Source organism: Spermophilus citellus (genome assembly GCF_964194105.1).
Source record: "Spermophilus citellus genome assembly, chromosome: 7".
Lineage (NCBI taxonomy): Eukaryota > Metazoa > Chordata > Mammalia > Rodentia > Sciuridae > Spermophilus > Spermophilus citellus.
The window spans coordinates 31,255,315-31,279,807 of NC_138188.1; the positions used below are offsets into that span (position 1 = coordinate 31,255,315).

Sequence of the window (24,493 nt, forward strand, 5' to 3'; positions counted from 1 at the left end):
AATCATTTCATATGCTTACTGGCCATCTGAATGTCTTTATTTGTACAGTGTCTGTTCAGATCTTTTACCCCTTTTTAAATGGGCTATTTGTTTACTGAGTTCCAAGAGCTATTTGTTTATTATGGATACCAGCCCTTTATCAGATGAGTGCAAATATTTTCTACAAGTCTATTGTCTTTTTTTTTAATGTTTTAACCTTAACAAAATACAGCTTATCATTTTTTTCCTTAGATCCTTCTTTTGGAATTGATTCTAAAAACTCATCACCAAATAAAAGGTCCTATAAATTTTCTTCTATGTTATCTTCTACAGGTTTTATAGTTTTTCTTTTACATTTAGGTCCATTTTGAGTTAATTATTGAGAACGATAATAAGGTTTTTTTTTTTTTTTTGCATATAGGTAGCTAGTTGTTCCAGTACCATTTGTTGAAAAAACAGTCCTGCCTCCAATGCTTCTTTGTCAAAGACAAGTTCACTATATTTTTATGGGTCCGTATCTGCTATACTCTCTGTTCTGGTCCATTGATTGCTTTGTCTATTATCAACACATACTGTCTTGATTACTGTAGCTTTATCGTGAGTCTTGGAGGTGGGTAGTGCCAGTCCTTCAATTTTGTTCTTCCTCAGTATTGCATTGGCTATGGTCCTTTTGCCTTTCCATATGAATTTTAGAAATAGTTTGTAAATGATGTTGTGTTTTTAATTTCAAATTCCAATTGTTCATTACTGGCATATAGGAAAACATTTGACTTTTGTTTATTAACTGTGCTTATTAGTTGCAGGATTATATTTTGGGTTTGTCAGTTCTTTGGAATTTTCTACACTTGCAATCATGTAATTTGCTAATGAAGATAGTTTTATTTCTTCCTTCTTAGTCTGTACATCTTTTCTTTCCTTTTCTTATCTTAGTGCACTAGCTAGGACTTCTAGAAAGATGTTGAATAGGAGTAGTGAAAGAAGACACTTTGCCTTGTTCCCAATCTATTATGTGAAGTAGATCTCCCTAAAGTAAGTTACTAAAATCTCTTCTGTATACAAGCAGTGAATGGATAGAAGATATAAGGAAAACTATTTTTTAATTGCAACACAAAAAAAGAGCTCAAATTTAATCAAATGACTAAGACACAAAGAAAACTACAGAAACTTCACTAAAGGGCATAAAATATTTGAACAAACAGAGAAAGATGTTTCTTCTTCAAAGGGAATATTTAGTATTCTAGAGATTTCCCAAATTAGTTTATAGACTTAATGAAATCCAAATCAAAATTGAAATAGTGAAACTTTTTTATTAACCTGTAGAAAATCAGTCCAAAGTTTGTCTGGAAGTACAAACATGAGTAGTAAAGACATGATTTGAAAGAGTACTGTAATGAGAAAGAGTTTCTCTGCCCAAAATCAAAACATTTTTTCAAGTAATACTCATTAAAATATCATCTTACAGGTACAAAAGAAAAAAAAAGGTACATTAGATTAGGGCAACAGACTCCAGAGTCCAGAAATGGTTTCTAGTATATTCAAAAATTTTAAATGTAACAAAGGTAGCAGTCCAAAAACTGGGGGAAAGGTAATTCAATAAATGGTTTTGGAAAAGTTTATTGAGTATTTGGGAGAAAATGAATGAGATCTTCACCATATATGGTATGTCAGAGTAAATTATAAATGGATTGAACCATTTGTCTTAGCCAGGAGACCTGGGGGAGGAGGTTTGGCATAGGAAGTTTCACACTGGGTGCTCTGGGAAGCTGAAGGAAGGAAACCAGGCAGGAGTACAGCAGCTGCCACGCCACTAACGCAGAGTTCAGCCATCTCCTTGGAGAGCTGTCAAACTGGAACAGCCCTTTAAAGTTGTCCCAAGTCGAAATAAAGACTTCCATGCCCAGGAATTGACCAGGTGTTGAATGTGGGGTATTATGGCTTGGGTCTGAAATATGCCTCAAAAACTCACACGTGGAAGACTTGATTCCTAATGCAGCAAAGTTTAGAGTTGGAGCTTTGGGGAAGTGATTGGCTCATGAGGGCTGTCATCTCATTAGACTAATCCATGGGGTGGATTAATAATTTGAATGGCCTACTGGGAGAAACTAGAGACTACAGGCAAGTAGGGCATGGTTGGAGGAAGTAGGTCACTGGGGGCGTGACTCCAGGGACTATACCTTGTCCCTGACTCTTTTTATCTGTGTCCCACTGTATGGAGCTGAGCAGCTCTCCTCTGCCATGCCCCCCACTGTGATGTTTCTGCCTTGGTGTCAGCCAACCATGGACTGAGACTTCTGAAACCATGAGCAAAAATAAATCTTAACACATTCTCCACGCGATTTTTATAGGGTATTGATCAGCTGACTAACACATGGGGTTCACCTTGGAGGGGTGTAAACATGGGCTGGGCAGCTTTCTCTGGCAGAAGGAAAATTCCTATTGTAGCCCACCCTCCTAGTAATGTGGAGGGTAAGAGCCTCAGTCTTGGAGAGGGGATCTGAGCGACATAGACATGCACTGCATGGCTAAATGTAAAAAAATGAAATCATAGGACACAATTATAGAAGAAAACATTGGTAAATACTTCCAAAAACAGAATAGGGAAAGACTGTTCCTTGCTTCAAAAAGAATTCAGAACAAAACCCCATAGACACAACAGAGCAAATCAAAGCCAAGTAACCTATTGGGGGAAATATTTGCAGTAAACATAATAGTTAATAGGTAGATATTCTTGACATAGAAAATTGCTTATGAATAAATTTTTAAAGACTAGAACTGCAGGAGAAAGTTAGACAATGATCACAAGCAAAATAAAATAAAGATGAATAATGAATTTCTAGATAAGTATCCAACTTCACTAATAATCAAAGAAATGGAAACTTAATATAATTTTTCCTCTTCAAGATGTCCCAAAGTCACATGACTGGGCCATAACAGAGGACGCATTCAAATCCAGGGTTGAACTCTGGTTAAATGTTGCACAGTGTGGTACATGCATTGAATCAAAGCCTCATTAAACTAGATAGTACAGAAAATAGAAAAGCAACCACAGCAATGTAACTGAGGACTCTAGAAGACAAATGGAGAAGGTGTAACTTCCTTGCAAACCTGAAAACGTTGAATAATAGATTGTGACCGGGGAAGACCTAGAAGCAACCCCAGTTGACCCTGAAGAATGCCCCAAGGCTCAGGAATGGGCAGTAATCCCAGGAACCTCTAGAAATGGGAGTGAAGGCCAGAGGATTGGTTGAAAGGCCGTGTGAGAAGCATTTGGATCTCCAGAGCCTTCCCAACTTTCATGCAGCTCGGGTGTGTACTTCCCCTGGCCCCAGCAGAAGGCTGGAAAGTCACTAACAAACCTGCTCTCTGCAAACAACAAAGTGCAGGGACACGGGGGGAGCACCAGGCGCCACATACAGAAGTCAGGTGATAAAGAGAAGCATACACACTACTGCTGAGACCCTGGCTGCCTTTCTCAGCCTGCTCCTGTAGCCACCACCACCCGCTGCAAGGGCAGAGACCAAGAGGAGAGATCCAATGGCACTGACACCCTGAGTCCCTCAATCTGATTACAATAACTGTGTCATTTCTTCCATAATAGCTGGATATTTTCTAAATCATATTTTTTTTTTTAGAAAAAAGGGATTGTAAAGCAACAATTGTGACTCTTGGTTTTATTGAAGTGGGGATGTAGGAGGGAGGAGGCAGCAGTGGGAAAAGACACTAGAACCCTCAGGGGAGCTCATCTACCTGCAGGGACTGGCTTTCCTTCCCAGCTCTGCTTTACCCAAGGCCCTGAGAGGAGTAGTCTGCCTTGGTATTCAGCTGAACTTCACCTCCAGCCCCTCTCCTCCCCTCCCCAGAAGTGGGGATGCTGGAAGTTCCTACTCCATTGTCACTTGGTTGTTTCCCCTGGGCCACCTGCCCCCATCCACTGTCCAGGAGCCCTCAGCCACCAGTCAGTTTATTCTGACTGGTGTATATTTGGAGACCAAATACACATTTCTTCTTATGTCCCAGCACCTTACCAGCTATGTAACCTTAACCTTGAAATTTCTCTTAACCTGAAGGAACCAGTAAGACTTTTGAGCAGGTGGAAGAGACCCTCTTTCTGGAACACCAGGAAGCTGTAGACAAAGGTGTCACTAAGGGATGTAAAGGTGTTGGTAATGCTGCCTTCGCCCACCTACCCCAACCCCGTGAAGTATGGACAGCAGCGTGATGATGATTTTTATCTTAAGTCAGGAGATCCGGTTCCTGGAAAGTTCCTTCGACAGAAACGTCTAGTGCCAGTCTTACTTCTTCCAAAAAGAGGAAGATGCAAAATCCCAGCCTGCAAGAGCAGAGGCATAGCAAGAATTCCACCATGACTTCACATCCCAGGGTGAGGGGGCGAGGGGACCCAGGCCCAGCACTGCCATATCTGCTTCTGCCCTGTGCTGTCACCCATCTGTAACCCAATGCATTAGGACCTTCATCTATCACTCTGCCTGAGCGCTACTCATGGACTGACAGAGAAAGTCTGGGGTGTGAGATCTGAATTGGGAGAAAGGTGGAACAGTAGGGAGAAATATTCAGGCGCCTACTTATCTTCCCCAATCCCTTTATCTAAGCTCTGTCTTTCTGAAAAAAAAAAAAGAAAAAAAAAGTGCTGTGCCTTGCCTGCTAGCCAATTTGAAATCACAGAGCCCAATTCGCCCAAACTCCCTTTTATCAGTCCAGGGCAGGCAAGTGAGCTGTCACAAACTTTGTTCCTTGACATTCTGGAGGTGTTCATTGGTTGTGCATTAGTGGGTCCTGGTCCTTTAAGGTTGCTTAGCAATGAGATCACAGGAGTCAGGGCGAGGGGCTCTTGCTTCTTCCCCATAGGTTTGTTTCCACTTTGCTTCTGTTCATTTTAGTCTCCTTATTCTTCCGGAAAGTCTTGATCTCAATTTTTGTTACAAGATTTACTGCCAGTGGCTCTCCTGTTGCAAACCACCCTGCAGCCCTTTGGAAAGCATACATCACAGACAGATGCTGTCATGTCAGGCCTCTGAGTCCGCCGTGAGAACGTGGCAGGCACCACGCCGGGCGTGTGCCAGTGAGGCTCTGAGCTGGAGGCAATGCCCAGCTGTGCACATCTGGAGATGCAGACCCATGTGGAGCCACCCAAGAGATGTGGTCAGGCATCTGATGGATTCCAGCCACATCACAGGGGCACAAAAGGGTGAGCTGGCATCTGCAACATCTCCTGCCCAACCCCAGGAGAGCTTCGCCAACAAGTGTGTCTATCTCAGTGAGTCCTACAGAAAGAAATCTTAGGGTTTGTGTATTGGATTCTAGCAGCACCTCTGTGAATCAGGGTGAGGTGGAAAGAATGGGTTTGGGGTTAGACTCCTCGTAATGACCCAGTGCCCGCTCTGCCCCACCAGTGTCCTCCCCCATCACCAGATCCCACTCTGCCAGACAGAATCTGGCAGGCCCAGCTCAGAAAGGGGTCTAAGGAGCCAGGCAGACTTCTAAGCTTGTAGCAGGAGCTTGTCAGATCTTACTTTAAATGTCATCTAACCATTTTTTTTAACATGGATATAAATTTCTAATTTGGCTTCTTCCTTTACACATTCTTTTGGCATATGTGCTAAGCACATGCTTCAAAAATCTAGCTGTAGTTCAATTCTGAATTTCTTATTTAAAATGATCAGCCCTTCACACTCTTATGCATAATTCAGTATGTCAACCAAGATCCTTTTTGAGCTCACGAGAGGGAAGTGGGGTGGGCCAGCAAGTGTGAAGATAGTTGTGTGGGTCACACCAAGTTAGCACCTACACCTATCCCATAGTGAGACCTATTTCCATCCAGGTGACTTCCAGTGCCCTTCTATTTACCTGGAAGAATCTGAGAATCCCTACAGAGAATTTGGGAATAGTTGTAAAGAAAAAAAAAATGCTACATTGAGGTCTTTGGTTTGGTTTGGTTCATAAAGTTCAAAATGAGGACATTGTTTAAGTAAGCACAATGGGTTTATGTTGTTAGAGAAATTTCTGTTTGTTTTAAATCTTTCTGAAACCAGGGTGCATATCATGATCCGCCATCTGCCAGACTACTCTTTGATGCAGTTGTCACTACCTGTGTGGGGCAGGTCATGGTTCACCTCTCTATTTACATTTCACCATTTGAGGCATGTGCATTGTTGATACAATGTGAAACTTAGTGCTTTTTTTTTTTTTTTGAAGTTTTCACAAAGATTCCCTGCAACTCAAAATCGAAACAAAAGGTTGTGACTACTGAAGCAGAGTAGCAGAGATATTTGTGGAGGAAACAATAAGAATGGTCTCTAGTGGAGCACAGTGTCACACACCTGTAATCCCAACGGCTAGGCTCAGGAGGCTGAGGCAGGAGGATGGAGAGTTCAAAGCCAGCCTCAGCAACAGGGAGGCACTGAGCAACTTAATGAGACCCTGTCTCTAAATAAAACACAAAAAAGAGCTGGGGATGTGGCTAAGTGGTTGAGTGCCCCTGAGTTCAATCCCCAGTAACAACAAAAGAAAAAAAGAATGGTCTCCATTCCATGTTCTGAAGCCACAACCAAATCCTAAATGGGACCAAAAGAAAGAGGACATTTGCAAAGATAAAGCTGGATTGTTTTGTTATTGAGGTGTATAGAAAAGGATCAGCAATAGTACACCCCAAGCCATAATGGAAGGCAGCAGGGACATGTGGTAGAACTGTCTAGACACGTCTAAAGGCGCTCTTTCCGTCAAGATAGAATAAAAATTGTAAATGTAAGGAAGTGTGTCACAGTTTGATTGACAGTATTTTTCTCTCTCTCTCTCTTACTGGCACAGAAAACCATAGTGTGTTGCTTTTTTATATTTGGTGCAATAAGATTACTTAAATCAGGAGAGCTGGAATTTCCTTAGATAACTCTTACATCTATTGCCCCGTTGTTTGAAGAGAGAACTTATAAAATTCATTTCCAGAATCAAATTGGTGTAGCTCGTATCTGGATACAAGCTCCCTCACCCTCAGATAACTTGACTTGGACAACAAGGAGTTCTTGGGCTGGTAGAATGAGGGTGCTGTAAGGAAATCTGTGGTCTCAGATGTCCAAATCTCAAATTCTCAAAAACCTCAGATTCTCTGAAGCCCAGAATCCAAAGCCTCTGCTTAGGCACCAGACACTCATTGAAGAGGAACATGAAGCACAATGCACTTTCTGCCGTCCCAGGGGACTCCTGGGCATAAAGGAGTTGGAGATGAGGATGGAGAAGTGGTTGCAGACTGAAAGGTCCCTCACTGGGCTCTTGGCATTTCTATTGTCTTCCGTCTCTGCTCTGGGACACCTCTCCCCCCTCCATCCCAGCCTCCTCCGCTTCTCTCCACCCCTCTCCTCTCCTCTTGTACACCTGGAAGTGGCAGATTTGTTGGGGCAGGGAAGGAGTGGGGACATGCAGGGACAAAGAAAACAATACAAACGGCAAGGCTTCGAAAAACAGTTTGAAAGTCAACTGGAACCTTCCCTACTCAAAGCCTGCCGTGCTCTAAATCAGGAGTTGGCCAACCTGACAGCCTGCCCCTCCTCTTGGTAAATAAGGTTGTGTTGAAACATCCTCACCCGCCCACTCACCTCTCCTCTGTGGCTGCTTACACACAAGGGCAGATTGGAGTCAGGGTGACATACTCCTAAACACGTTTACCACTTGAACAGTCACAGAAAAAGTTTGCTGATTCCAGGTAAACCTGGAGTGCTTTTTAATCCCAGGACTTGGTAGATTCTTCAGTAAGCTCGTGTACACACCCTCTTTCTAAGAGGAAGCTGTCATAGATAGATTTTTTTCCCCAAGTTTTTATGGGAACCCCTTTTGCTACATTAACACCTGACAGAAAAGCAGCCACTTCAGGAAAACGGCTGCTTAAGAGTCTCCAAGACACTGTGGTAGGAAAAGCCAGGTTTGTCTAGGACACACTCATCTGTGTAAAAACTGGGTGGGAGGGCTGGGGTTGTGGCTCAGTGGTCGAGCGCTCGCCTAGCATGTGTGAGGCACTGGGTTCATTTCTCAGCACCACATAGAAATAAACTAATAAATAAAGGTCTGCAACTATTTAAAAAAATATATGAAAAAGAAACTGGGTGGGAAAACGTAGGGAAGTATTCCTGACTGTTCTGATTACCTCTGTAAAGGTCTCTCAGGGGCAGGTGACGCTGCCCACCTTTGTGGGGTGGAAACTGGGAAGTTAATGTCACACTGTATTTATTTTCTACATTTTGACTTTTGAATTATGCTAATATATTTTATTACCTAAGCAATCGATTAATCTGTCAATCAACATAATTAAGTTTTAAAATAGAAATGTGAAATGGTAAACCCCTTGGGAAAACAGTTGGGACGTTTTTAACACAGTTAAATATATACTTACCATATGTCCCAGCACTTCTGCCTCTAGGTATTTTTACCCAAGATAAATGAAAACATATGTCCACGCAAAAGCCTGTAAACAAGTGTTCAGAGCAGCTTCATTCATAATAGCCCTGAAGTGGAGGCCGCCCAGTTGTGTTTATTGACAGATGAATGATGGGCAGTACCATGTAATAGAATACTATGCAGTAATAAAAAGGGAGCAAGCCACTAATGCACACAGAAAATCGATAGGTTTCACAACTGTTAGGCTGAGTGAAAGCCAGACACACAATTCTCTCATTCCACATATGTGAAAATCTAGAACAGATAAGACAAGCCTATAATGATAGAGAGAGATTCGCTTGGACTTGTTGGGGGCAGGGGAGATTTGACTACAAAGGGACACAGGGAAACTTCATAGGGACATGGAAACGTTCTATATCTTGACTATGATTGTGGCTACTCATGTGTATTTGTCAAAACTCAGCAATCTATGTAAAGTTCAAACCAGCTGATCTTCAAAGTAAAAGACAATTAAGGAGCTATTTAACCCTTAGAACACCTCTCCTGATTGAAATGATATTATGAAGCGTTTTTAAAACATAAGAGGCCAATGTCTAAAATCCCACCAAAGTTCTAGGACAGGACAGCTGTCACCTAACCTGGGGGCCACCAGCATTCTTTGTTCCAAAGCCAAGTGTCCTTTTATACTGGATATAAGAATTAGTCTTATCTGCCAGCTTCTAAGGGTGATGTTCTTTCCTATGACATATAAAAGACCTACTGGTCATTTCTGCCTCCAGATGTTCACGTGGTATCCTTTGGAGTCTAAAAGATGTCTCTCACCCGGGATACAGACCCGCTGGGGACTGCAGCCTGTGCAGGGAATGTGGCTGGGCAAGTCAGGCGTGGCTCTCAGCCTGTGCCCAGAGCCGTTCAGTCCTGGGCATGCATCGAAGCTCTCCAGCTATGCAATTTTAGGCAAATCCCTCAACCCCTTTGCATGTTTCTGCATCTGTAAGATGGCTCGGATAATAATCCCCTGTTTCAAAAGTTATGTAGGGTTAAACAGATAATGTAAGGAGCTCCACAAAAACACCCCCCAAAACTAGCATCTTAAAATGATGACTCACTTCATTTTATTTGAAAATTGATACCTGGAAAGGACTTGGTGGGGACAGCTCATCCCTGCTTCATTCAGCACTGCAGTCACCTGAAGGTGTGCCCACTCACATCTGAGAGTGGTCACCAGGAAGACTGACAGCTGGGGCTTGGTGGGCATCTGCCACCACCTCTGTCCTCTGTCCAGCAGAGGCTTCAAGTAGCAGGACATGTCAGCCCTCATGACCTAGCCTTGGACCTCACGGTCACTATCGCCGTAGTCCACTGGGCTGCCCAGATGCAAGGGGAGAACAGAGACCCCGCTGCTCAATGAGTCAACGTCACAGGAAGAAGAGCCTGTGGGATGAGATATGTTGGCGTGTTCATGTTTAGAAAATCGAATCCAGCACAGCAGTGGGTGCGGTACCTGGAACATAACAGGATCAAATAAATGATATCTGACCATTTCTGCCTCTGCAACTGCTGTCGCTTCTATAAGCCATATTATCAGCATTGTTGCCAGGAAACTTGGTGCGGCTGTTATGCCGACCATCTGACACTTGCCCTTCCTGCTGTGGGTGGGTGACGACTACAGACTCAAAGCTACTTCTAGGAAATAAAGTAACAGGAACTTTGCTGCCGGCCCAAAAATTCTGCAGCACACTGCATGGTGCCTGAAAGTGATATTGTCGCTGTGAGCAGAGATGGCTGCCAATACATAAGCTGTAAGTGAAAATGAAACCCAGTGGGTGGACAGCAGGACAGGCTTCTGTGCCCTGCGGAGTCAGCCTCCTCCACAGAGATGATGTCCCTCCTTCCCAGCTCTCCGCCACGATCCCCAGGGAAAGAAATGTGGCCTGAGCTTACCAAGTCCTTGAATGCACAATGGATCATACCCACACTACAGTGCATGGGCTCCTCTGGATTCAAGTCCCTGTTTGGCCCCACAGAAGATCAAGGGCAGAATTTGGACCGTCCCAATTGAAAGGCATCCATTTGGTTGGAGCCCAAAGGAAAATAAAGACCATGAATCCAAAGTGCAGAATCATGGAGTTAGCGCAGCCTCCTTTCATGAAGCTCCTCCTTCTTCTCCCCTGGCTTACAAGCTCTTGGAAAGTAGATCCCTCAGGAGCCAATCCACTTGTCATTGGCTGGCTCCTGGGCTCCTGCCGCTTTTCTCTGGCACTATTTCAGGACCTCAGCTGCCCCTCTGCCCCATATTCAGTGGCTGATGAGCACACAAGAGAGAATAACAAACATGCCTTTTGAGGTCATGCTTTACAAATGCAAATTGATTCTACCAAGGGCAGACAGGTTAGATGCCATTTGTTCTTGGATCCCTTGAGCTTTAAAAAAAGGAGCAGAGGGCAGGGAGCCAGCCAGCTAGAGGGCACTGTTTCCAGAAGCAGTGGTATCTGAAGGAGCCTGGGGCACTGCCTTATGGCTCCCCTCACGCCCCTCTCCCTTCCTAGGCAGTGGACCCTGCACAGCTGGGCCCCGATCCTCTGCACTCCTTAGGCAAGAACCTCCAAACTTTGGCCAGAATCACTGGAATATTTTGTTTGTTTGTTTGTTTGTTTGAGCAGATTGATGGACCTTTCCCTGGAATTTCTCATTCATTTCCTGTAGAACTAGAGCCCAAGAGTCTATTTATACACATCCCCAGGTGCTAGAGATGCTGCTACTGGCCCATGCTTAGAGTAATTCTTGTAACAGGACATATTCCTCACTTATGATATTTATTATATTCTGCTTTTCTTTATTAATTTTAAAGCAAAGACTTAGATCAGCACCGTCCAGGAGAAATACAAGTCACAAATATAATTTCAAGTTGTGTAGTAGCCATAGCAATAAAAAATATTAAGATTTTATTTAATTCTGTATATTATCATCTTTACATGCAATCAATATCAAAAAATTAAGGGAATATTCTAGATTTTTTTTTCATATTAAGTCTCCCAATTTAGGTATGTATTTATACTCAGAGGGCGTAACTACATTTTGAGTGCTCGGTAGCTACATTTGGCTGGTGGCTACCATATTGGAAAGGGCAAACTTAATGTCTACCATGTGCCAGACAGTATTGTAAATCTCATATATATTAACTCCTCTAATCCTCACAATAATTCTACAAAGTTATTCTCGTTCTACAGATGACATAAGGAAGATAAAAAGAGCTGAAGTAACTTGCCCCAGGTCCCCCAGCTAGCAAGGGGGAGAGAAAAGTCTAAACCTCAGCAAACGGCATCAGCGAACATTATTTCTTTGTCCATAATATAGGCAATGCTTAGCTCAGATAGGACAGCCAGTCCCCAAATAATTTAAATGAGTGGGAGAGGAAGGTGGGGAAGGGATGATGGCTGTGTAAGACTTGCCCAGCCAGCAGAATTAAGTGCCTCAATGATCGCTGTGAGGGGAGATATTTTTAAATTAAATTTGAAATTATCTATTCCCAAGGAGCTTCCTAGCTAAAATAAAACAGGGAAAGGGGTGATCAGAAGCAGTGTGGGATGCAGTGGGGCATGCCTATAATACCAGGAACTTGGCAGGCTGAGGCAGGAGACCAGCCTGGCCAACTTAGGGAGACCCTGTCTCAAAATAAAAAGGACTGGGGATGTAGAGCATCCTGGGTTCAATCCAAGTACCATTAAAAAGAAGAAGAAGAAGGAGGAGGAGGAGGAGGAGGAGGAGGAGGAAGAGGAGGAAAAATCAGCAGTGTTTGGATACCAAGTATTATGGTCTAGATATTAGGTGTCCCCAAAAACTCAAGTGTAAGACAATGCAAGGTTTAAAGGAGAAACAATTGGATTATGAGAGTATTAACCCAACCAGTGAATGAATCCCCGGATGGGATAAACTAAATGGTAACTGAGGGTGGGTGGGGCATGGCTGGAGGAGGTGAGTCATTGCAGGAGTGCCTTTGGGATATATGTTTTATATCTGGTGAGTGGAGTCTCTCTCTGTTTCCTGATCATCGTGTGAGCTGCTTCCCTCTGCCACACTCTTCCACCATGATGTTCAGCCTCACCTGGAGCCCCAAGGAATGGAGCCAGCTGTCTATGGACTGAGACCTCTGAATAGTGAGCCCTCAAATAAACTTTTCCTCCCCTACAATTGTTCTGGTCAGGTCTTCTAGTTATAGCAGCAAAAAAGCTGACTGAATCACCAAGACCAGATAGAAGCTGGAAATTTGCATACAGGAAGTATTTGGGAAGTGCTTCCACATTGACACCTTTAAGAGAGTAAGGGGAGCAGTCGGGGGTTGGGGAATAGTTGGGCTGCAGTGCAGTTGCTAATCCTAAGGGGAACCCTAGACGGGGTTTGCCCTTCACCCTTAGCCTTGGCCTAGGGATTGGAGCCTTTCAGGAGATGTGCTTCAGCTTTGATTCAGATATTTTTTAGGGGTTCAACTTGGAGGCAGTTCTCCCAAACTGAGGCCAGGGCACCTGTCCTTTTAGCCCCACCTGAACCGGTCACTGGACACAGGTTTTCCAGGAATGGGGTGTAACCCTGAGCAGAGCAACTCATTTAAATCCAGGACCAATTACTTAAATAAACTCAGCTGTGCATCAGCTGCCCACATTCCTAGCAGCCAGCGGATGACAGCCTCATGGTTGGAGGGTTGGGGAAGGAATCGAGGTGGTGAACCTGGGAGTGTCTATGACACCAACTCAATGCCAAAGCTAAAAGAAACAGAGAGAAGTCACCATGATCAATGGAGGCAGCAGGCAGAATCCCCCCTGATCAGACAAACTGACGCAAGGTCATGAAGCTGGCAGGTGGATTTGTGCCTTGGGCTATCTACTTCCAGGTTTGTTTCCTCTCCACACCTCCCCAGGAAAGAAGAGAGAGGGGAAGAACTTAAGTGTCCTTTATTATACAATATCCTGTTCCTAGGTCTGTAGGGTCCAAAGACTTTGTCTTCTAGATTGTAAAGAACAGCTGGACCACATTGGGGGTGGGGTGCATTTACCTTATGCGTTTGGGGTACCAAGGTTTTGGGGAGCAGTGATTGGGGTGAAGGAGGATCAGCTAAGTAAATCTCAGAAGCAAGAAACCACCTCTCCTTCCTCCCCCTATCTAGGAGATGGGAACAGCCACTTTCCCTTGCTAAGCAGGGTGTAGAGACAACATGGGAATTCTTCTGAGCTGGGCTCTGGTAGTCCATCCCCACTTCACCCCCAGCCTTGGCCTAGGGATTAGAGCCTTTCAGGAGATGTGCTTCAGCTTTGATTCAGATCTTTTTTTAGGGGTTCAACTCAGAGGCAGGGTTTTGGACTTGGAGTGGAGACGGCCAGACAAGAGTGGCATAGCTGTCTCTAGGGAGCCTGACTCTGCTGAGGCAGCAGAATCTGCTGAATCTAAGAGCCTTTGATCGGTGGTGAGCTAACTGGGAGCAGAAGTAATCAAGACTTGCTACTAAAAGTGGTTTACAAGTGGCAGCATCCACAGGTAAACCTACTTAAGGGAGTAGGTCCTGGGGGCGGGGGGGGCTTTCCTCCCCTATTTCTTTTTTTTTTTTTTAGTGAACAATAAAATTATTTCTAAAACAGGAACATATTGATACCACTGGTTATCAGTGACGAGTCCTGCTCCCTCACATGTTGGAGTTTGAACATTAGAGAAGCATGCCCAGGCAAGCACATAAAGCAGGGTTTATTTTAAAAAGGGTAACATTGGGGCTGGGGATGTGGCTCAAGCGGTAGCGTGCTCGCCTGGCATGCGTGCGGCCCAGGTTCGATCCTCAGCACCACATACCAACAGAGATGTTGTGTCCGCCGAGAACTAAAAAATAAATTTAAAAAAAATTCTCTCTCTCTCTCTCTCTCTCTCTCTCTCTCTCTCTCTAAACAAAGGGTAACATTAGACCTCTCCCCTCCCAGGAGAGAGAAGGAGCCAGAGCTGGTATCCTGGTATCCCAAGAAGTGCGAGCTTTCTGCCTTTTTATATGTCCTGGGCTTCCTTTGTTCTTCTGCTCTCTTCCCCTTATCTCTCTCCTTGCCTACTTGACTAGGCCAGGGGAGATGCTCCCGGATGACTAAAAGGTAAGAAGCAGGGGCCAAGGTGGAATGATCCATGCAGGAAGGGGACCCAGGGTGCATTAATTAACAACTTTTACAACTCCCTGTATGGAGGGACAATGCCTGGGACAGGTTACCTTAGCAACAGGTTGGAAGAGGGGCAGGTTATCTTGATAAGGGTGGAGGAAGGGCTCTGAAGGAATTAACATTTCCATTTCTCCCTTCTCTGGATCTGACCTTTCCCTATCTGCCTGTCTAATTTTGCTTCAATACCCAGGGGAGCATCTTAGCTCCACCTTGAATGTGTGACCTTGAAAAACATCTCCCGAACCTCAGTTTTAGGCAATGAGACCCACCTCACAAAAGTTTTGGTGAGTATTAGATCAGTTTTCAGGGGTAAAATACTTGCAGACATCACAGGTGTTCAATAATGTGTATTCCTATAACGAACACGGCATCCTATAGAATGTTTCCTTCCATGTATAAACTTACCTTTCCAGAATTTTCCAGGCTTTTCCCCTACCCATATTCATTTTATGGCCCGTGGTGGGAATGAGGTGGTAGCAGCTGTGCTGACACCAGTTGACTAATTACAAAGCTACTACACTCAGCACTCCATAAATGTTTGCTAAATGTGTGAATGAAGAGATGAACAAATAGTGGAGTGATTATAGGAAGACTCAGGTCTCTCCTCTTCCTGGAAGCCTTCCAGGTTCCTCTAGCTTTCATGAGTCCCCTGACAAGCTGCTGCACATAAAATCCACCCAAAAGAGTCCATCTCCCATCTTTCCCTCCCTGTTCTGTGGGTGTGGTTCTTGTCTCTTCAGCTCAGCATGAATGGAATGACTTATTTAGCATTTCTACCATGAACTTACCTTCAGGTCCACATTGAATCATTCAGGTACCTAAATCCACAACTTTATATTCCCCCCCCCCAAAAAAAAAGAACATGTAAAAGGTGGAGGGTGGATACTCCTGTAATCCTATAGATGATTGATATTTGCTCTTAGGACTTTGTGAAGATTAAAATGAAAATGGCTTAGTTACAGTGCCTGGCACTCAGTAGGTACTCAACCAATGGAAATTTAGCATTAAAGACAATATCAGTATTGGTTATGGGGAGAAGGAAGATGGGGAGGGAAGCTTTAATTCCCCAGCACACACAGCCTGGAGGGTAGAAGGCTGTATTTCAGAATTCAATTGTGAAATCCAACTCATGCCCGAAAACCTAAATTATAGCATGGGCTATGGGCACCCTGCCTTGAAATGGGATATTAGGCAATTTCACAAGAATGCACAGATGTGTGGCCTGAGCCATTTTGTTCCTGGCAAACTGGAGCAGGCAGTGAACCTTTGGCAGTGGAGGAGAGCAGGGCCAGACAGCCCTGCAGCCAGCCTGACAGGGAACCGCGCGGGAATACCAAGCAGCTTTGCATGAGGCTCCAGAGAACCTGGAGCAGATGCCGTTCCCTCCTGTTCCCTGCCTGACCCCTCCTCCAGGATGCTTCCCCACGGGTCCCTGCCAGCTGCCACCCTTCTCCTCTCTCCTCAGAAGCTCTTTTATTGGGAAAGGGAGTTGCTAGAGGATGACACTTCAGACTGTCAACATGTCCATGAGGATGTCAAGTCAAAAGCCCCAGAGCACTGGGTTCTACGGCACACGCCTGTAATCCCAGCTTCTGGACAAGATATAGTCCCCCAGGGCACACTCCTAGAGACCAAGTCCCTGGAACCACAGGTCATAACTTTCCCAACGTCACCTCTACTGCAGGTCTCTGGGGAGAAGAGTCACAATAGGAATGGGAACAGAGTGCCCTGGGAGCTCTGGGCAGGGAGATAACATTTCTGCCCTGCAAGATGAGGAAACTCAACTTTGTCAGGATGAGGTGAAAATCAAATTGGGTTTTAGAGGTGAATTCATCATCACCTAACAGGAAAGGAGTATGGGTATGTGTAAGTCAGCTTTCATCACTGTGACAAAATATCTGAGAAAAACAACCTAATGGAGAAAAAATGTTTTGGGCTCATGGTTTCAGAGTTTGGCACAGGATGGCACAGGAAGCTACTCAGCACACAGCAACTAGGAAACAGAAAAAGGTTGGGGCTGGGGTACAAGGAGGAACCTGGGACAAGATATAGCTTCCAAGGGCACACCCCCCAGGACCTACTCCCTTCAGCAATTCCACCACCTCCCAAATACCCATTCAGCTATTCAACTATGAATTCATCAATGGATTGACCTGAATAAATTAAAACTCTCATCCAACTACTTCCCAAAAGCTTTATCTCTGAACATGGTTACAGTGGGGACCAAACCCTCAACACGTGAGCCCTTGGGGACATTCTAGAACCAAACCATAACAGGGCAGAGACTTTGAAGGAGGATGGGTGTGTTCATATCCCATACTTATCTGGCCTCTATGTTTAAGCACCAGGGCAGCAGAGCACACGGGATGATTAAGCTCTAATTTTTCCTTACCTGCTTCCTTGGTCAAGAAAGTCATGGTTATTGATGGTACACAGATGGCATTGACCCTGAGTGAGCAGTTGGAACTTTTAACCCTGAATGGGTTTGAAAAAGCTGTACGTCGAGGCTGCTAATCTCCCTGACCCTTTCACCTCCAGACTCCACACTGTGATTCCAAATGAGAATATTAAAAAGATGAAAATCAGGGAATTATCAATAGATGCAGCAATACTCATGGAGTCTTTACCGCTTCCTCTCCCTAGAAGGTTCCAAAGCCTTTCAGTAGGTAGGTTAGCCCAGAATATAGCCACTTTGCTAAAAAACCATAAGCCAGCAGCTGGCATCAGGGCAGGAAGGAACTCAGGCCCCTCCTCATCTGTCTCTCTGTGTCTTTGGGCACATGGTCCCACTCCAGGTTGCTGGGAAAGTCAACCACAAACTTCGCTTCAGTTCTGTCCCCTTCTGAGTCAGCCCATGCGATGGCCTTACGTTGTCCCCACTATCTGACCTCCATAGAGCATTTTTTTTAAATTTCTTCATTTTAGAATAGTTTTAAATCTACAGAGTTGAAAAGGCAGTACAGAGTATTCCTAGATACCTGTGATCCGTTTCCTCCGTTATTCATCTCTGACATCCTCTGGTTCATTTGTCACAATGAATGAACCAATCTGAATGCACTATCGTGAACGGAAGTCCAGACTTCATTCAGACTTCCCTCGTTCTTGCCTAATGGCCTTTTCCCATCCCAGAATCCCACCCAGGATGCCACGTTATGTTTAGCTGTCATGTCTCCTTAGGCTGCTCTTGGCCAGGACTTCCCTCATTTCTGATGACCTTGAGAGTGTTGAGGAGTGCTGGTCAGGTATTTTGTAGACTGTCCCTCAATGTGGGCTTTTATTTCCCCCCTTCTGGGGTTTATACTGGGATATGTGCTTGAGGGGGGAAAGGCTGCAAAAAAAAGCAGAATGCCATTTTCATATCGAATTCTATCCCGTCAGCATGATTTTTGCATCATGGTGGATGGTGACTTTGATCACCTGACTAAGGTAGCTGTCAGTCAAATTCTCTTCTATAAAACATATGGAGTGCTCTCTTTAAAGTTTAATTTTGTGGTGGATCAGCAGATCAGCAGCTTTTTCACTGCGGTGACCAAAAGATCTAACAAGAACAGTCAGGGGAGAGAAAGGTTATTTGGGGTTCATGGTTTCAGAGATCTCAATCCAGAGATGGCTCATGGCTGAAGAGTATGGCAGAGAGAAGGGGCTCAGCACATCTCACAAGGAAACAGAGAGAGAGCTCTGCTCAATAAGGAGGCAATGTGTACCCCAAAGGCATGCCACAGGGACCCCCTCCTCTGGCCACACCCTATCTGCTTACAGTTATCACCAAGCTAATCCCTATCCAGGGATTAATGCACCTAATGATTACGTTAAAACTCCTATAACCCTATCTATCATTTCACCTCTAAATATTCTTGCATTCTCTCACACATGAACTTTGGGGGCACACCTCATATCTAACCCTGTAACAGCAAATAGTAATTGTATTCATTTATGGGGCGCGATGTGATGTTTTGATAATGCTTACATTGTGGAATGATTCAATCAGGCTAATTAACATATCCATCACCTCAAATATTTATCATTTTTCTTTAATGGTGAAAACATTCAAAATTCTATTACTTATTTGGAAACATGCCACCCATTGCTGACTGTAGGCCCCGTGCTGTGCGACCGACCAGCGGGACTCATTCCTCCTGAGACCTAGGGCCCCTGCACCCACGTCCCCCTTGCACCAATGCCCCCACTTCCCCGCTTGACCTCACACCTGCCTTTGCATCACTTTTATGAGCCTCTTCCTTTCTGCTGGGGAGTGGGCAGGGCCAGCAAGATAGAGCACTTGTGTCAGCAAGATGTTCCCTGAATACTAACACGTTCCTGTTGTACTTTATGAGAGGCCAAGCTGACCTTTACCTCCATCTCATTCCGACTCTCCCTTTTGTCTTTGGGAGGACGCCCTCGCTGTGTGACCTCACATCCCCACCACAGCTGATTCTATTCCGTGCCTGCAGGGTAGCTCCTGGGAAGCAGCAGCCATGGCCTTCAGTCTGTGGAGCCATGTACCGTACCAGCCTCCAGCTTTATTCCGTCGACCTCCCCTCTGTGCCAGGAGCTTTGTGTCACTCCTTGTATGCACTTGCTCCTTTCTTCCTTCAGGGGAGCCTAGAGCCATGTGTCAGAGACATCATGGTGCTGTGGGAAGAGCCCAGAATCAAGATGTCTTCCTTCCCAGAGTCTGAGCAAGAGAAAGGACAGTAGGAAAACCCAATTCAAATATCCAGCACTGAAAGTCCCCTGATGTCTCAATCCATGCTGGTCACTGAAAGGGCTTTGATTTCACTTCTCTGTGAGTGGCATTCTGGTTATTATTGCTGCCTCACAAACCACCCCAAGATTGAGCAGCTTAAACCAATAGAAACCACTCATTTTGATCATCAGTGTATAGTTTGGGTAGGGATCACTGGTCTCTGCTTCACCCAGGCTGGGTGGCTTGATGATGGGTGCTGGGAGATGCTCTTCCAAGATGGCTCACCCACATGGTTGGCAGGTTGTGCCAGCTGTCATCTGGAAGTCCAGCTGGACTGAAGGCCAGGGGCCTGCCTCAGTTCCCTTCACATGGGCCCCTCCCTGGGCTGCTCAAATTTCCTCACAGCATGCTGGCTGGCATCCAAGAGGAAATACCCCAAGAACAAGGAAGAAACTTTTCATCTTTATGGCCTGGCCTTGCAAGTCAGGTGACATCTCTTCATCCAAAGTCACATTTAGAAAAAAAGAGTAGGTTGAGATGTACAGTGATGGTCATTTTTAAGCACCGCCACTGACAGACCAGACCGTGGTCATTTCCATTGAGTGAGATGCAAAGGTACAAGTGAGGTTAGAGATCACAAGCACCCAGAAGGGATTCCTAACAAAGTCTTTGAGGCCTGGGAACCCTTCCAAGAACAATCTAGGAAAATGTTTATTCCAAGTCAAAAGACCGAGATAGAAAGCTGAAGAGAAAAGGCAGCATAGTTGCCTCATGTGTGCCTGTACTTAGGAAAAGTTTATTTTAAATTGCGATGCTCAATGATAATAGTTGTTCTCATCAATAATAACAATCTTGTTGTTGTAGTCAGCTTTTCTGCTGCTGTGACTAAAATATCTTACCAGAACAATTTTATAGGAGGAAATGTTTATTTGAGGGCTCCTAGTTTCGAAGGTCTTAGTCCATAGAAAGCTGGAACCCACCAGGTGATGTCCCGAGTTAGATCCTCAGGGCTCTCGGTGAGTCGGGACATGGTAGCAGAGAGTGTGGTGGAAGGAAGCGGTTCACAAGATTAACAGGAAGCAGAGAGAGAGGTCGCCACTCACCAGTTTCAAATATATATCCCATAGGCACCCCCCAATCCCCACCTCTTCCAGCCACACCCCACCACTTCAGTTACCACTCAGTTAATCCCTATCAGGGGTTAATTCACTGATTGGGTTAAGACTCTTACAACCCAATCGTTTCTCCTCTGAACCTTCTTGCATTGTCTCACACATGAGCTTTTGGGGGACACCTCACATCCAAACCTTAACAGTTGTTATTATTGTTATCTTTAGCAATAACTCTTCTGCTCATGTAGGACATTTTCCTAGATCAAAATTTGTCAATCCATGGCCAGCGTTGTTAGTGGAATGCTCAGAAATAGCCTGCAATTCCAGCTACTCAGGAGGCTGAGGCAGGAGAATCACAAGTTCAAGGCCAGCCTCCGAAACTTAATTTGAGACCTTGTCTCAAATTAAAAATAAATAAAAAGAAAGTTCTCAGAGGTAGAAAACTCCTGAGTTCAATCCCAGTACCCAAAAGAAAAAAAAATATTTCTCAGTCAGTCCCCAGCATCTCTATGTTGAACCATGACACAAAGAAAGACCGCCAATTACAATTTTAAATCAAATTAAAGCAAGCTTATATTGTGTACCAGAGAGAGCTGGCCAGCAACTGTCTCACCCAAAGCTGGGCTAGAGAACAGCACTCCAGCTCTCCAGGAAAAAGATTTTATTGCACAAAAAGTTACAAAATGGGGTGTCTTGGGAACTTATAGCTAACGGGGTTCTGGCAAGCATAATACAAAGGCAGATAGCAGGTTAATGAGCTACATGGCTTAACATTTCAAGGTAGGGAGTAAATCGAGATTCCAACATCAGAATTTATGAGGCCCCGCTGAGGTTTTAGGGAGGGTTAGTATCTGGTCAAGGAGAGCCAGACATGGGTGAGTTTGGAATTAACTTTGTGACGAGATGGCTCCCCATCTTAGGATAGAATTAAATTGGGTTCCTCATCTGGGGCAGCCAGGATCAGAAAAGCCTGGTTTTAAATCCCGGGACTGCCACATGGTGGCCCTTTTGGCCTTAGACTTAGCAGTGAGTTAACTTGGAGATGATGGGGGGACTCAGGCTGCAGATGTGTCATGCTCACCTGTTTTTTGCTCCCAGGAAAAAGAGGTGTGTATGTGTGTGTGTGTGTGTGTGTGTATGTGTGTGTGTGTGTGTGAGAGAGAGAAAGAGAGAATGCATGCACAGGGAAATGAAAGGAAGAGCGTGCAAGTGTGGGCACATGTGTGTGCATGTACGTGTTTTTGTTGGCACACTGTGACCTGTCAGCCACTCAAAGCTGCAGTACAGGATCGATTCGTGTTGACCAGAGGCCACGGGTGTGCCTGGGGCCCCCGGGCCCGTCTCACATGGTTTTCTTGCATGTGTTCTAGAGATTGTGCTCTGGGAAACGGTTCCCAGTGGAGTCATGGACCTCATCAGTCCAGCTGTTGAACCAGTGATCTCCGGACATTTCTGGAACCCACCAGGTGATGTCCCCAGTTAGCTCTAAGTACTGAGCAGCACCTTCTGCCCTTCCGCCCTGTGGTTGGAGGCATCTCCCTAGCAGAACTTGATGGGAGGGAACTTTTGAAATGTGGCCCTATAGAAAAGGCAGCCACAAAGATCGGTTCTGAAAACTCTTTGGTTCCATTTAAAAAAAAAAAAGCACCAAGGTCACAGGTCACAGGCATGGCTTATGCCTGTTGAGAGCAGTCACTCAGCTCACCCTGAGTCAAGGCTGCATATTTATTTCTGAGTAAGGAAAACCAGGCTCCAAGGATCTAGGAGTTGATACTTAATCTTGAAGATAAAAGACATCATTGGAGTTCAGAGGTCAGAGCACACGGGAATCCTGGAACCACGGGGAATGGAGAAACTCTGACTATGGAACTTAGTGGACTTGGCCAGCAGTGAATTGGCCATGGTCCCTCCCAGCCCTCCCCCCATGTGGCTGAGTGCCCAGGGTAAGTCATTTCACTTTCTTGGGCTTCCACCTTCTCATCGGTAGGATGATACCAAGAGAGCTAACATCCCTTCCAAATAAAAGGTGATGAGCTTGAAATTAGAAAAGGTCATTTCCTGGCAAGGTTTCATATTACTGCCCATGTAGACAACGGCTTCCCTGATGGCCAGACTTGGTGTGCTGTCGACACTCTTTCCTTGTGTTCTCCAAACATCACATGCAGAAGCTAAAGTCCCAAGTGTCTTAGGTCCTTTTGTGCTGCTGTAACAAAAATGTCAGAGACCGGGTAATTTATTTTCTCACAGTTTCAGAAACTAGGAACTCCAAGATGGAGGGACTGGCATCTGTTAAGGGTCTGGTGCTGGGTTATCCCATGGCAGAAGAGATCAAAGGGGACCCAATTCATCTCTTTAAAAAGGACCGTCTTTTGCTCTAATGAACCTTCTCCCTCCAAAAGGACATGAATCCATGCATGAGGGTGGTGCCCCCATGACCCAAATACCTCCCACCGGCCCCACCTCCCCACCTTGAAATTAACAACTCATGATCTTTGGGGGACCCATTCCAACCATTGCAGCCAGCATGTTCCAATAAAAATAAAAAAATACCCATAAGAGGCTTAAAGCAGTCGCAAAATAATTTCTTTGTTCAGGAATCTCAGGGCTAACTGAGCTCAGGGAGGCAAGTTCTCACTGGGGTGGCTTGTGTGATTGCTGTCCAGGAGCCAGGCTCATCTTGTAGAACTTATTTACTGTCAGGCCTGGTGCCTGGGTGGGACTAGGACAGTGGGGGCTTCTCAGGTGTTCCTGCCGTGTGCCTCAGGGTCTACTCCATGTGCCTGCCTTGAGGGCTCTTGACTTCTCACATGGGAGTTCAAATTCCCCAAGAGAAATGCAGAAGCTGTAACCTCTTCTGCCCCAGCCATGGTAAGCATGTGATGTCACCTCTGCCGCACTCTGTTCAAAACAGTCACAAAGACCCACCTAGGCACTAAGGGAGGAAAAATAGATACCGCCACCCCCTGCTCCTCCCCACCCCCACCCCCCAGCCTTGGTGGAAGAGTTTCTGAGAACTTGCACACGTGACTTTAAAACACCATACCAAATATTCAGCATGGCTAAGCTGCTGCCTTGCTTACTGAAGTTGAATGACTCCGACTCCTGTGATTCTCTGCCACAGGGATTTCAAAAGGCAATGGCCAAGCTGGGTGTGGTGGCACACACCTGTAATCCTAGGCAGCATGGGAGGCTGAGGCAGGAGGATCACAGGTTCAAAGCCAGCCTCAGCAAGAGTGAGGCACTAAAGCAACTCAGTGAGACGCTTTCTCTAAATTAAACACAAAATAGGGATGGGGGTGTGACTCAGTGGTAGAGAGCCCCTGAGTTCAATCCCTGGTACCCAAAGGAAAAAAAAATAGCCAAAAAGATCTTGCAGTAGAAACTTAGTTTAATGTGAAAGGAGGATCTACTTACAAGAAGATATTTAAAATTGCAAGGAAATGAGATAGATTTTCTATTTTTATGAATTATCCATGGATCAAATATGCTGTGTGTCTGTGTGTAAAAGCAATTTTAAGAAAAATTTAATTTATGTATGTAATTTTTCTTCTCCCAAACAAAGGCATGCATGAGATGTCAGGATTGGGAAAGAGGAGTGAATTAAAGCAGGGGTTTCTGATGCTTTTATTGTCCTGATACAAGCTTCCCCACCCCCACCCCCATACATGCACAATAAAGCTAATTAATGAAATTATTTAAAAGAATATCAAATGTGTCAAACGAAGCCCTGGAATCAAGATAGAAGGAAATAGGTAAGAGAGAAGAGACCAGCAGGGGAAAATAATTACCAAAGATTGTAGATCATTACTTTTGACTGTGCGGAGCATCCTGAGGGGGCAGAGGGGTGGGACAGCAGAGCAGGCTTGGTAAGTGAAGTGGTTGATAGTGTAGACTCCGGGGCTACACTTCCCAGGTTCGAATCCCAGCTTGCCATTCCCCAGCTGTGTGACCATGAATGGGTTCCTCTGCCCCTCTGGCTTCTTTCTCTCAATTGTAACAGGGAGCTAGTAATAGTACTTGCCTCATCAGGTTGCTAGAGGATTAAGTATGTCCATGCAGGTTACCTTTGAGTAGTACGTGGCACATAGGAATTGCTCAGTGTATTAAACAATACTAGACATTTTTTT

General features: G+C 45.0%; 1 protein-coding gene across 4 annotated transcripts in view; it reads left to right on the top strand.

The window, feature by feature from the left end:
• Positions 1 to 24,493, top strand: part of TMEM108 (transmembrane protein 108) — a 303,875-nt gene that overhangs the window by 257,709 nt on the left and 21,673 nt on the right. For 2 of the 4 annotated variants that reach the window (XM_081300783.1, XM_081300784.1), the window contains exon 4: positions 21,737 to 21,832. The exons of the other annotated variants lie outside the window; for them this stretch is intronic. In XM_081300783.1, coding sequence (XP_081156909.1) covers positions 21,737 to 21,832 — 96 coding nt within the window. The remainder of the gene's footprint in view (positions 1 to 21,736; positions 21,833 to 24,493) is intronic. 4 annotated transcript variants of the gene reach the window in all.